A 13,288-nucleotide genomic window follows, 5' to 3' on the forward strand; every position below is an offset into this window, starting at 1 on the left:
CTCTGCGACACGGTCCAGCAGCGAAAACCACCCCCGGCTCACCACCAGCCAGTCCTGGATCGAAATGCGCGGTGGCTGACCAAGCCGAGATACCACTCGCTGCAGGCCTCTCGCTGCCTCTCGCTCGTTCGCCGGTACCCGCAGATTTGCTGCGACTGGCTGTTTTTGTAGGCTTGGAGAGCGCTGGTCGCTGGCTCTGCGCTGCTGGCCACACACATCACATACCTACTTGACATATCGACCGACCCAAGGCCATCACCCCCGCGAAAAGGACCCTCCCTCTCCCCTACATTCTAGGTATTCTGTCGCTCTCACTCTCGCTTTTACTGCTCTTCGCCTGGCACTCACTTGCTGCTCACCTCTGGCTCGCTCTGCCCGGAATCACGAGCCCCTGCAATCCGCGGCCGGCCCCAACATCTCAGTATCCTGTCATCTCATCTCATCGCTCATCTCGACAAGTACTTGTACTGCGACTCGCACTACTGCTGCTCATCTTGCCCGCCCCTGCTCGCGCCGCCAAGCTTAAAAACACCCAGAAAAAGTACAGTGGGCTCCAAGCAGGCCCAACTGCCTACCACTAATTAGCGGTCCGCGATCAGCTGGGTCTAGCCTCTATTGTAGGGGCCTGTGGTGGTGCCGCAAAGTACCGCCAACCCCCCCTGGGCTGGGCCGTTGACATTTGAGCTCCCCTTTTTCATAACCTCCAAGCCTTATCCACTTTGAAATCAATCCTCACCTCAGTCACTCCTTACACTCGACCTCCTTTCGGCCTCTTTTCTCATCCGTCTTTTTTGGAATTTTCACAATCTCGATTCTTTCTCACCTCTCTTGTTAGTTTGTGTAAGCGATCCGCCATCCCTCACCACATCAACCCGACCGCTCTGTTCGACAGCGTCATTCACAATCACCCTTTGTCCCTTTTTCTCCTGCGACCAAGCTAGCTATCTGAGATTCCGTCTGCCTCTTCCCCGTTTGCTTTACCTGAATGCTACGATAAACGATCTGCAGCTCTACGATAGAGCTCATCTCTTGCGGGCCATTAGGTGTCTCTGCTATCGGTCGAATCTATTCCCTTTTATTGCAGACCGCCCCTCTCCCATCTCTCACGGCGTCTTGCTTGAAGCTGCTCTGCAACTTCTTAGAGACGAGCCTGTCTTAGTCAGATCCAACCACACAGCAACATGGCCACCGTGGAAATGACGCTGCGGCAACAGCCTCACGGCACCATGGCGCTCGAAGACCGCTTCGAGGTCATCAAGGAGATTGGCGATGGAAGTTTCGGCAGCGTCGTCCTGGCTCGAACCCGGACGGCGGGCGCAGTGGTTGCTCGCCGAGGCACTCTTGTAAGACACCGAGAATTCACGTATGCTCGTGCGAGTTATTGGCTAACACGTTCACCACAGGTCGCAATCAAGTCCATGAAGAAGACTTTCGAGTCTCTGTCGCCATGCCTTGAGCTTCGAGAAGTCGTCTTTCTCCGAACCCTCCCTCCTCACCCCCATCTCGTTCCCGCTCTCGACATCTTCTTAGATCCCTTTACGAAAAAGTTACACATTGCCATGGAGTACATGGAGGGCAATCTGTACCAGCTGATGAAGGCCAGAGATCACAAATATCTCGACAACTCAAGTGTCAAGAGCATTTTGTTCCAGATTATGCAGGGTCTCGAGCACATCCACTCCCACAACTTCTTCCACCGCGACATCAAGCCCGAGAACATTCTCGTTTCGACGTCTGCCCACCAGGACACCTCAAATTCATTCCGAAGATACTCTGCCCTGGTCACACCACCCTCGACTCCTCCTACTTACACCGTCAAGCTGGCTGATTTCGGTCTCGCCCGTGAGACTCACTCTAAGCTCCCGTACACCACCTACGTCTCCACAAGATGGTACCGAGCGCCCGAGGTTCTGCTGCGCGCCGGCGAGTATTCGGCGCCCGTCGACATCTGGGCCGTCGGCGCCATGGCCGTCGAGATTGCTACGCTGAAGCCGCTGTTCCCTGGTGGAAACGAGGTTGACCAGGTCTGGAGAGTTTGCGAAATCATGGGCAGCCCTGGAAACTGGTACAACAAAGCCGGTGCCCGCGTAGGAGGAGGCGAATGGCGCGAAGGTACCAGACTGGCCTCTAAGCTGGGCTTCTCTTTTCCCAAGATGGCGCCGCATGCCATGGACACCATCCTGCAGACTCCTCAGTGGCCGCCAGCGCTGAGCCACTTTGTCACCTGGTGTTTGATGTGGGATCCCAAGAACCGTCCTACGTCTACGCAGTCTTTGAATCACGAGTATTTTGCCGACGCTACGGATCCGTCAAGGCCCAAGTCATCGGCTTCCAAGATTCTGGGTCGCAAGCAGTCCGATCTGAGCCGCGCCTCCAAAGAGGGTCTGGCTCCCTCAAACTCTGTCTCAAAACCCTCTTGGTTCCGCAAGTCTCTCATTGGCCGCAGCGACATTCCCGAAACCGTGGTTGTTGCCCCCATCCAGCCGTCGCCTGTGCAAACATCCAGCACTGTCGATACCGCCAATACTAAGCAGGTTGCCAAGTCCAAGCGGACAACTTGGGCCAACGGCCTCTCCAGCGCGGCGCCAATGCCAATTTTGCCTTCCATCAAGCCGATTTCGCCCTTGTCCGATGCCGTGACGGCGCGTGCCAACAGCAACACCGACAGCCAGGACAAGAGCAAGAAGCTTGGCCGACAGCTCTCCGTGAACTCGAGCAACAACAACTACACCGAGCTGCACCGCGCTCAGGCCGAACGCGCTCTGAACGGACAGTCGGGTCTTGTGTCACCTCCCAGCGCTCACAAAGAAAGCTTCTTCTCGCACCTTCGCAAGCGAGCTAGGCGCTTCTCTGGCCGCCACCAGACTCCTGTTTCGCCAGCATACGACGACATGGAAGCGCAAGTGGGATGCAGCCCTTGGAACAGCAACCGATCATCTATGCTTGTTGACCAGCAAGTGAGCGTCGTCCCAAAGGTGGAAGGAGGATATGAGTCCTTGGACAAGGCCCTGCACGATGTCCAGGGCGCTGAGCCCCGAGCTCCCGTTCCCCCGTCACATCAGCTTGCCGCTGCCGGAAAGCTTAAGCGCCACCACTCGCTGCCGTATCAACAGCCTAGATCTGTCGACAACCTGATTGGCGCCGCCCGAAACGGCCCCATCTCGAGCCGAACTCGACGTGCCCAAGCGGTTCACGATGTTCAGCAGTACGAGACACCGGCCGAGGAAGACGAGCTCCTTGATGAGGCTCTTACAGCGACCCAGAGGGCGATGAAGCGCTTGGAAAACAACACTAAGCCGCTGCGACAGTCTGCGAGCAATCTGGGCCTGTCCAGCTCTCAACCATACCCCAGCCCGTCACCGTCTGCCAACAGCAACCAACTGCTCTACGCAGACGGCGCTGAGGCCATGGCACCGAAGCCTCTCGATCTCAGCAAGAAAACCTCGAACCAGTACAAGTGGCCCACTCCCCCATACGAAGGTGGTGAGTGGAGCGCTTCGGCTTCCGCCAGCATTTGGGCTGCTGGCAACCGCATCTAAGAGATCCCATTAATAATTCGTTTATCGCGCGATGGAGGGAGTCTCTTTTGTTTTTTCTTCTCTCGGGACATGTTCATGTTCAGTGGTGAGGCAACAAAAAAAGTTGGGTTTTTTTTTTATTAATATGGCGTGTACTATTTTTTTTCTTCGCATGATAAATGGTGTTTTGGTGTTGGTGTGCGACACAGTTTCTCTCACTCATTGGATCTTGAGTCGCCGGGTCGACCATCATATCATGGGCTTTTTTTTTTTTTTTTTTTCCAATATTTTCGATTGGGGTATCAAATTCTTTTGGTTTATTCTGCGTATTTCGGCTGGCACAAACACCTACTCAACTTACATACATCCATCTACACACGATACATCGCCCTCGGGAAGGTTTTCGACAAAGACGAATCGGAGCCGCAGCTCGAGGCTGCCTTTGAGTTATTTATACCTTTTGGATTTTTTCGCTTCTTTCGATATTTGAAACAATTTGAGCGCGCTCTTATAGCACCCGAAATACCCCCACGATAGACTGAACAAGAGAAGGGCGAGCTTGGCTCTCGCCTTGCTTGAACCCACATACCTCACATAGTACACCATATTATATTATTTCCTTTGTCAAAATCGTTTCTTCTTTCTTCTTTCTTTTTCTTTTTTTATTTATACCAAGGGGGGAGAAGACGAGAAGAGGAAGAATGAGAAGAAGAAAGACTGAAGATTAGGGACTGGAGTCTGTGGCGTTTTTTCTCTTGTTTTTACTGTGGTTGGAATACACACATATATATATCTATAGTATATCTCTTCTTTACGGTCGTTTTTACCAACTTTTTCTTTTTGCAAACAAAAGATCCCCCCAGATTTTGAGGCTGAGGCAATACAGGCGCAATTGTTAATTGCTAAACTCATGGGACAGTGGAATTTTTAATTGATGTGAACACTGGTTCTTTATATTGCGTATTTACTCTACACCCCTCAGACAATTTATTAAAAGCAATGAAGCATAATTTATCAGACTCTGATCTTGGTCTATAATTCCTTTCCATATTTTTTTTTATCGACTTGTTATATATGTAGTGATTGATTCTTAAGCTGGAAACGTTTGTGAGGTGCAATGACGAAGAGGGGACCAAAGGGGATGTATCGTGTCGTATATAAAAAAATCTCCGTCTCCCGCTTATTAACACCCACTGCGGCTGTATCTTGATGCCTAAACGGTAAACGGTATTGTGTGCGCCCGTACTTGGTTGTAAGGGTTGCAAGTGGGACAGGACAGGACACCATGTAAGCGTATCCGGCGGAGTTGCGCCCTCGCTCCCTTTTGTATTTCGTCTATTCAAATGCCTCGGTAGATACGATGGTAGTAGGCGGCGGATGAAGACGCAGAATAGGCAATTTGGCTGTTTTTGTTTTTATTGATGCCTAGCTCATGAACGGCTCATATGAGATGAGATGAGTTTGAGGTGTAGCCGATGAGAGGGAAGATCCACCGCGAAATCTGGGAGCCTTGCGGGAACCTGGTCTGTTTACTTGGTTTTGATGCACTGCCACGTCAACCCTTTTTTTCCTATTTTGGGGTATCAATACACGATATTATTTGTAATCGAGAGTTGAATATCAAAGTGAGAGATTTCAATTACAGACATTGATGGTATACGCGCAATACGTCTCAAAGCTGCAATGCAGCGAATTACAACAATCACCAAAATGCCAGCGCAACAAACAAAAAGATACATCAATAATGTCATAAGAGAAGGCAAAAGAAGCATACGACCGATGATCACGTGAGCGCGCTAAGCCCCTCCAAGGCAAACTGGGGGGCAGCCCAGCGCTATAGATTGGGGAAACACCCGCTAAGAGGGAAAGCTGAAGGCAGCCTTGGAACGTTTTATAAAAAAAAAAAGGACACCAGGCAACAGGATAATCTTGAGAAGGACGACCAGGGGACTTTTGGCCTTTTTATATGCTCGGTTTCTCTCTCCAAGACGGCAGTTTTCTCTCGGATCTCATTGTTGAGAAAGCAAGAGATTGTATGCGATTGTTCTCTGCGAAAGGGGCCGGAGTTTTGAGAGGCTTTTTCCGAGATCTCTCATCTTGACTTTAGTTCGAATTCGAGGGGGATATCGAGAGATTAAGAGAGGGAGCAGTTGATGTGGACGGCGACGACGATAGCGGCAGCGATATTTCTGGCTGGAGCTGTTGGTGAATCGGCGGTAAGATAAGGGGGGATAGACGATTTTACGGCCTGGCGCTTCAACTCACTCCTCGGGACCATTTCTTCTTGGCGACTCTCTTCGACATCTTCTCATCAGCGGATTGCATTGCCGGTTTTATATTTCGCATCCTGGCAATTATCTGAGCGTGGTACTCTTCCACATACGGCCACGTGAGTGACGGAGGAAGGGCTGGAGAGAGTGAGAGAGGAGAGGGGCTAGACTCCTGGACATGAAAGCGTTGGCTGTGTTCACTGAGGATTGTAATATCGGGAGTGACTATTGCGCCGTTGTTGAAAGAAAAAGATGCAGAATCTCAGTTTGCCGGTGCGTACGACGCCGAGTCGGCGGAATCAGGAGAGCAGGAGCTACTTCACCAGTTACACGCCGCCGAGCTCGACGGAGGCGATTAATGGCCCGGTGAGGGAGCCGGTGAGGGAGCAGCCGCCGATGACGGATCGGCTGATTGTGGGAGTGGATTTTGGAACGACATTTTCGGGGTGAGTGGACGGTGTTCTTTCTTGACTGGCTTGAGAGGAGGAGTATAAGATTTGTGTGCTAACTTGGCTTCAGTGTCGCCGCGGTATATACATCAACGCCGGATGACGTCGAAATCATCAAGACGTGGCCAGGCGGCAATGGAATCACCTCAGACAAAGTCCCCACGGAGATTGCATACAGCTTCCCAGCCAACGACTCAACCGGCGCCGAGCCCACTGTGAAATGGGGGTTCCAGTTCAAGCCAGACGAGTCACGGCTGCGATGCATCAAGCTGTTCCTCGATCGCTCCCAGAAACTCCCCTTTTACGTCAGCCCGCTGGACACGGCGGCGCAACTCAAGAAATTCAACAAGAACGTCGTGGATGCTGTTAGCGACTACCTGACCCAGATTTACAAGCACACCATGGATACCCTGACGCGGCGCTACGGCGAGTCGTTTATGGCGTCGACAAAGGTCGAGTTTGTGCTGACGTGCCCGGCGGTATGGAGCGATGCGGCCAAGAATACGACGCTGCAGGCGGCGGAGCGGGCGGGCATGGGGAGCAGGTCGGAGATTCAGATGATTAGCGAGCCGGAGGCGGCGGCGGTTTATACGCTCAAGGCGATTCAGCCGAATCATTTGAACATTGGTGATAATTTCATCGTTTGTGATGCAGGCGGTGGAACGGTAGAGTATATCATGTCTTCTCCCTGTTACGAAGCAAGAGCTAACAGATTCTAGCTTGATTGCGTACAAAATTATATCCCTGAAACCACTGAGAGTCGAGGAATCTGCAGTGGGAACGGGAGGACTGTGTGGAAGCGCGTTCCTGAATTACAGGTTTGAGGAGCATGTCCGGACCAGGCTAGGCCAGGCCCGGTTCGACGAGATGAAGACGAAAAAGGGCAAGACGTGGCAGATGGGCCTGCGATACTTTGAAGAGTTTGTCAAGCGCAATTTCAACGAGGATGAACACCAGGAGATTAATGTTCCGTATGTATTTCACATTCACGCCTTAATTATTTCCAGAGCTGACCTACTTTTACAGCTTCCCTGGTCTTCCCGACGATGAAGAAGCAGGACTCGACTCGGGATTCATGGTCATGAGCGCCGAGCAGATCAAGGACATCTTCGAGCCCGTCGTTAAGGAGGTCTGTGATCTGGTACAAGGCCAAGTCGAAGGCCTCCGCGGCAAGGGCGGCATCGTCTCCGGCATCGTGTTAGTCGGCGGCTTCGGCCAGAGCGACTATCTCTACCGACGGCTCAAGTCACACTTCTCGAGCGCCGCGCCGCCGCCGTATAGCGAGCGGCCAACGCATGCCAACGCAAATTCATCGCAGGACAGCGGGTCCATTGAGGTGATGCAGCCGGTGTATGCGTGGACGGCGGTCGTGCGCGGAGCGGTGCTGAGGGGCCTGGAGGGCAACATGGTGATTTCGAGAAAATCGAGGATGCACTATGGAACGTCGTTTGCGACGGTGTATGATGAGGAGAAGCACTCTGTGAGCGAGCGATACTGGTCGCCGCTGTGGGAGCGGTGGATGGTATCAGATCGGATGCAGTGGCACATTGCCAAGGTACGTCTAAGTGTTCTTTTGGGAAACTATTTCCACGTCTAATGATTCGATAACAGGGTGAATCGCTCTCTCCTCTATCCCCTATTGCTTTCCACTACACCCGCAACTTTCGTCCCGGCCAGTCGCTCATTGTGACGGACGACCTGATTGCGTGCGACGCTGACGACCCGCCCGCGGCGTACACGCGGGATCTGGTCAACGTGTGCACGCTGACGACGGATCTGAATGCGGTGCCGAGGAGCTTGTTTACGAGGTTGACCACGACGAGGGGCGTGGAGTTTGACAATCTCGATTTCACGCTGGAGATGATTGTGGATAGCGCGGGGTTGGGATTTGAGCTCAAGGTGGATGGGGTGAGGTATGGACGGGTAGAGGCTGAGTTTCATTAGGCTGTATATGTATGCTTGGTGTTGACGTTGGTGTTGAAGCGCATAGGACGTACATGTATCGAATAGAGTGTTGTTTGGGATCTGGCAGCTGTCTTGGCCAGCATCCCAGCCGTGGGATTTTTCAGCGATTTTAATCTACTATCTTTACTGCTACCAAGTGTATAAAACAGTTTAATATTTCATGCGTGGACTGACTGCTTGTTGGCTGGGATATTGGGAAGTGAAAAGGGGGTGCTGAATAATAGGTAGCCCCCTCCCCCTTTGTAACTTGTAGAGATTAGACACTTGACATCAAATCAATTCAGCCGTGAGACTTGCAGTTGCAGCCGCGAATAATCAGCAAGCATATGACTCAAGAATCAAAGTCCAGCAGTAATAGCTACGTCAAGACGCACATGGAAGATATTGCCATTAATGGTAATCCAGCTTTTACCACGTCTAGGCTGGCGTAATCTAATGCTCGGCGCTGACATAAGTTATCCCTAGAGTTTTTTTGAAATAGCATTGGCATGTCATCGCGTTAATAAACTGGCGCCGCCCCGGACCGCGTTTCTCAGTCTTGCATTTTTAAGCTCTAGCAAAGCATTGCTTCGTATCACGTCCATTTGTCATCAAGATTGTCTGCAGCTACATACTTAGTTACAGGGTTCGCAATAACCTGCCTATTGCCAACTCCCTCTGCAACTAATATCAACTACACGCTTATACTATTCATTCGTTAGTTTTATATTTTTCTCCATGACTCAAACGCAGAAGCGCTGCTGGAACTGTCGTCGTAGGGCCTCCCTTCTATAAATATAAAAGCCCCCCCCCCCCCCCTCTTCCGACTCAGCCGCTAACTCTGAAGCACCACTTCACCTTGACAGAACAAAAGACTGCCTGTGACAAGACTCAGCCGCACTGCAACAATTGCGTTAAAAAAGGCCGGCAATGTCTGGGCTACGGCTTGAAGCTGTCGTGGCCGCGAAAGGGCGATGAGCGCCGGTCTGCGTCGCTGCATAAGAAGCACTTCATCATCCCGGTGCGGTCCAAGGAGGCGATTTTTGTGCATGCGACGAGTGAGGATGTCAGGGCGTCGCAGGAGAACGGTATGAAGCTTTGAGTTCTGTGACTCTGATCTTGGCTAACGAACGGGTTTCTTTGTGTCTAAAGCTCTGTCGAAGTATGAAGCGGTTGAGCATTGGTGGGTGAGGCAGCCGGACCTGAATATGGCCAAGGTAGATCCTTTTCTATCTACCAATTGTAAGCCGCAGACAACATGAGACATATTATAAGTGTAGTACTTGAGCTAAGGAGGTCGATAGCCTGGAGCCCCGTTGCGCGGATCTTGTCGTCCAGCAACCGCAACGACGAGCTCTACGGCCTGCTGGTCCGAATGGCCTTTCAGGACGACAGCCTGCCGTCACTGGCCTCGCGATATGCCATCAGCGCGCTGTCGTACCAGCATCTGGCCATGGAAAAGGCCGCGGTGATGCACCAGACGGCGGCGATTCGCGCTCTCCAGACGGCGATTGAGACGGCAAAGGCGGCAGAGTGCATGCAGATGATGGCGGCGAGCATGCTGCTCAACATATACGAGGTTTGTTCCATCTGCAGAGTTACTATAAGCAGGCATTATGCTGATACAACCATGGCTTACTAGACACTGAACTTTGATACCTCGGATCTCAACTGGGCCATCTTCTTCTGCGGCACAAAGAGGCTCGCCAACATGATCACCAAGCAGCACGACACTTATTTCGGAGACGAGGCAATGATTATCGACTGGATCTTTTATCACGATGCAATGTACAAGTTTAGTATTCGGCACTGGGGGAAGAGGAATCAGGACCAGATTCATCTGGCGGGGCAGAGAAAAGTTCTTTCCAAGGCCGTGTTTTCACCTGAGAGGCAGACTGTAAGTGATATCAGAAACAGGGTAAAAATTGAGATGTTACTGATTTGAGTGAAGATTGTGCCCATCCTTGGCTGCTCCTTGGAACTCTTGGACCTCTTATGCCAGGTCGTCGACAACGTCTACGAGCCCGGCCACCCCAACTACCTCTCCGAATCCCACCTCAAAGCCGTCCGCTCCCTCGAAATCCGCCTCAAATACCTCGAGCAGCGCCAAGCCGCCGTCCTACCCAGCGACACAAAGCAAGTCACGCAGGAAACCCAAATCGCCGAGCTCTTCCGCCTCGCCGCCACCATCTACCTCCTGCGCATGGCAAAAGGCGAGTCCGAAACGTCCAAATGCCTCGCCAGCGCCATGGACCAGGCCTTTCAGATTCTCAACGAGATTGAGTACTGCGACCGGCCCTGGCCGCTATTCATCATCGGGCTGGAGTCGCGGACGGAGGAGCAGCGCACGTGCATGGCTCAGGTGCTGGAGAGCTCGGTGAAGCGACGGCCGCTGGGATCCATGACGCTGGTCAAGCGGATGGTGCCGGATGCGTGGACGCAGCAGGATCTGAGGGAGCTGCCGATGGAGCCGTTTACGCTCTACGACATGATTATTGGGCGGAACCGAGTGACGCCGTGCTTCACATAAAGCTTCACAATGACTTGTTCACATTGTATATAGGTAAATGAGTTTGCACATGTTTGTCTGTTGGGCGCTTCGAGGCGTCCAGTATGCTATTAATACTAATGCTTTCAGTACAACCGGTACATCATTATAGGAGAAAAAAAAGTCATTCATATTTAATCCAGTTCCAAAACAAAATCTTCCTTGCCTCTATTATACTAATCAAAGTAGGCCAAACAATGAAAGGAAAGTCATCTCTTGTCTATACATCATTTTACGCCTTGAATCTCATTTCATGCAGTTATATCCTTCATACCGCTTATAAAACCCTTTTCCTTCTCTCTCTTCTGCTTCACTGCTCCTCCCCCCCCTTTTTTAGCCAGCATGCACGATAATCTCGCCAAACAGCTTCTCGCGCTTCATCAAAAGAGCGGTAACAATCATGCCACCGCCTCCGGCGCAGATACAGATAAAGACGCGCTGCATGGCTTTTGTAATTGCCAAAATGGCCTGGGTCCGGAGATCGCCGGAGATCTGCTCAAAGATGACGCTCTGAGCGCCGGCAATGGCAGCCTCGATGTCGGCCTGCGAAAAGTCTGTGCCGGCGAGCACCTCGGTGAGGTTCCTAACGGCGGTGCTGTGGAAGACCTGGCCAGCAATGACGAGCCAAAAGACCTGGCCGCCGCCCTGGAAGATGTTCTGCAGGGAGAGGGCGTTGCCCTGGTCCTTGGGGTCGCACACGAGCGTGGACACGGTGAAGCCCATCTGGATCGTCAGGCCGGTGCCCACGCCGGTCAGGACGGTGAAGCCGTAGATGTAGCTCTTGGGCGTGTCCGGGTCGAGGTAGGCCGTGAGCAGGGCCGAGCCGAGCGACACGAGGACGCCGGAGACGACGTACAGGGGCATGTAGTACTGGATGCGCGACAGGAAGTGGCCCGAGAGCAGGTTGAAGCTGACGGTGACGATGACCAGCGGCAGCAGGCGCACGGCGGCGCTGACGGCCGAGTCGCCGTGGACGAACTGGAAGTAGATGGGGATGTAGTAGGTCTGGATGTACAGCGAGGCGATGCAGCTGACGGTCGAGAGGGACAGCAGGATCTGCGTGCGCGAGCGCAGCAGGTGCACCGGCGTCAGGCGCGTCTCGGGCGTCGTGAACCAGCAGAAGGTCTGCTGCAGCAGGTACAGCACCGTGACGACGCCGAAGACGACGAGCGTGGCGATGGTGCGGCCGTCGTTCCAGGGCCACTGGCCGTCGGCCATGCTGAAGCCCATGGTGAAGGTGGCCCACGCCGCGGCGCCCAGCAGCAGGCCCAGGTAGTCGAGCGTCTTGACGCGCTCGGCGACGCTCTTGCCCGTGACGGGGTGCACGTCGGGCAGGCCGAAGATGTAGATGGGCGCAAAGACGCCGCCCAGCACCAGGTTGATGTAAAAGGCCCAGCGCCACGTCGCGCTGCTCTCCGTGAAGCCGCCGCCGACCAGCGGGCCCAGCACGGCGCCGATTCCCCACCAGAAGGCCGTGCCGGACAGGTACGTGCCGCGCTCCCGGGGCAGCGACAGCGCCGTGAAGTACTGCAGCGTGCCCATGAAGATGCCCGCGCCGCCGGCTCCCGCAATGACACGCCCGACAATCAGCGCCGTCATGGTGGGCGCGGCACCGCACAGCGCGGACCCGACCTGGAACGTCACCATGGCCACGGCAAAGCTCCATTTCATGTTGAAGGTGCCGTACAGCTTGCCCCAGAAGGTGATGACGGCGATGGAGCCCAGCGGGAAGCCCGTGCCGATCCAGGCCAGCTGCTCGACGTGGCCGAACCGCTCGACGACGGCGCCCTGCACGTCGGCGGCAATGGTCGTGTCCAGGCCGTAGATGAAGGTGCCGACGTAGAGGGCGAAGCAGACGAGCAGCCAGCGCAGGCCGGTGATGGAGCGGACGGGTTCTGAGGGCGGAGAGGTGGGCGTGGATGGCTGGGCGGATTCTTCGTCGGAGGTGTTGACGGCCGTTTCTTTCTCGGACGAGGGCGTTTCGAGGCCCATGGTGGACGAGGGGGGGGCCGTGACGGCCTCCTTTTCGTCTGTCATGGCGACAGTGTTGTTGAGAGAGATGAGGAGGCGAGTTGTTAGATTCACCACTTATACACTACACACTATACACTATACACTCTGTGTTTGTATGGGTATAGAGTGTGTATGTGAGTGAGCAACCGCTCTAGAGTGGCTCAATGGAAAAAGAAAGACCAACGGCAGCTGTTGACCATATATATATGTATGTCTGTATACACAATATATAGACAGACACACGGCAGTGACACTCGCTCCAACGCTCGCTGAAGCGTGAAACAAAAAATCCTAGCCTTTCCTTCCTGAAGAATTGCAAAAGAAGCGGCAGGACCCTTTTATTAACCAAAGCGGCAGAAAAAAAAAACGGGAATGCTACACAACATGTGCCAAAAGCCAAGCTCAGCTCCGAATACGCAGCCTGCTTTTTTTTTTTTGCCTACATGTACTTCTCGGCATCTCTAACAACACACACACAGAGAGAGAGAGAGATCTCCTCGGAATTAGTAAGCCCCACCCCGGCTACGGCTACAGCTACGGGTCTCA

General features: G+C 53.3%; 3 protein-coding genes across 3 annotated transcripts; 2 read left to right on the plus strand and 1 right to left on the minus strand.

Annotated features, from left to right (window-relative positions):
- Positions 1-1,181: 1,181 nt before the first annotated feature.
- On the plus strand, positions 1,182-3,539 carry TGAM01_v210903 (CMGC/RCK/MAK protein kinase; the record flags this gene model as incomplete). Its single annotated transcript, XM_018810301.1, has 2 exons — positions 1,182-1,343; positions 1,404-3,539. 2 exons carry the CDS (start codon positions 1,182-1,184, stop codon positions 3,537-3,539), a joined length of 2,298 nt encoding a protein of 765 aa, XP_018656493.1.
- A 2,501-nt stretch (positions 3,540-6,040) lies between these two features.
- TGAM01_v210904 (hypothetical protein) lies at positions 6,041-10,711 on the plus strand (the record flags this gene model as incomplete). The annotated part of the gene is made up of 10 exons (XM_024550911.1): positions 6,041-6,234; positions 6,308-6,907; positions 6,957-7,208; positions 7,264-7,792; positions 7,849-8,145; positions 9,029-9,269; positions 9,334-9,423; positions 9,486-9,760; positions 9,824-10,078; positions 10,133-10,711. The coding sequence occupies 10 exons, from the start codon at positions 6,041-6,043 to the stop codon at positions 10,709-10,711; spliced, it is 3,312 nt and encodes a 1,103-aa protein (XP_024404342.1).
- Positions 10,712-11,062: 351 nt separating this feature from the next.
- Positions 11,063-12,766, minus strand: TGAM01_v210905 (hypothetical protein; the record flags this gene model as incomplete). The annotated part of the gene is made up of 1 exon (XM_018810298.1): positions 11,063-12,766. The coding sequence occupies one exon, from the start codon at positions 12,764-12,766 to the stop codon at positions 11,063-11,065; it is 1,704 nt and encodes a 567-aa protein (XP_018656490.1).
- Positions 12,767-13,288: the final 522 nt, after the last annotated feature.

The sequence above is a fragment of the Trichoderma gamsii genome (genome assembly GCF_001481775.2).
Source record: "Trichoderma gamsii strain T6085 chromosome Unknown Scaffold_77.2, whole genome shotgun sequence".
NCBI lineage: Eukaryota > Fungi > Ascomycota > Sordariomycetes > Hypocreales > Hypocreaceae > Trichoderma > Trichoderma gamsii.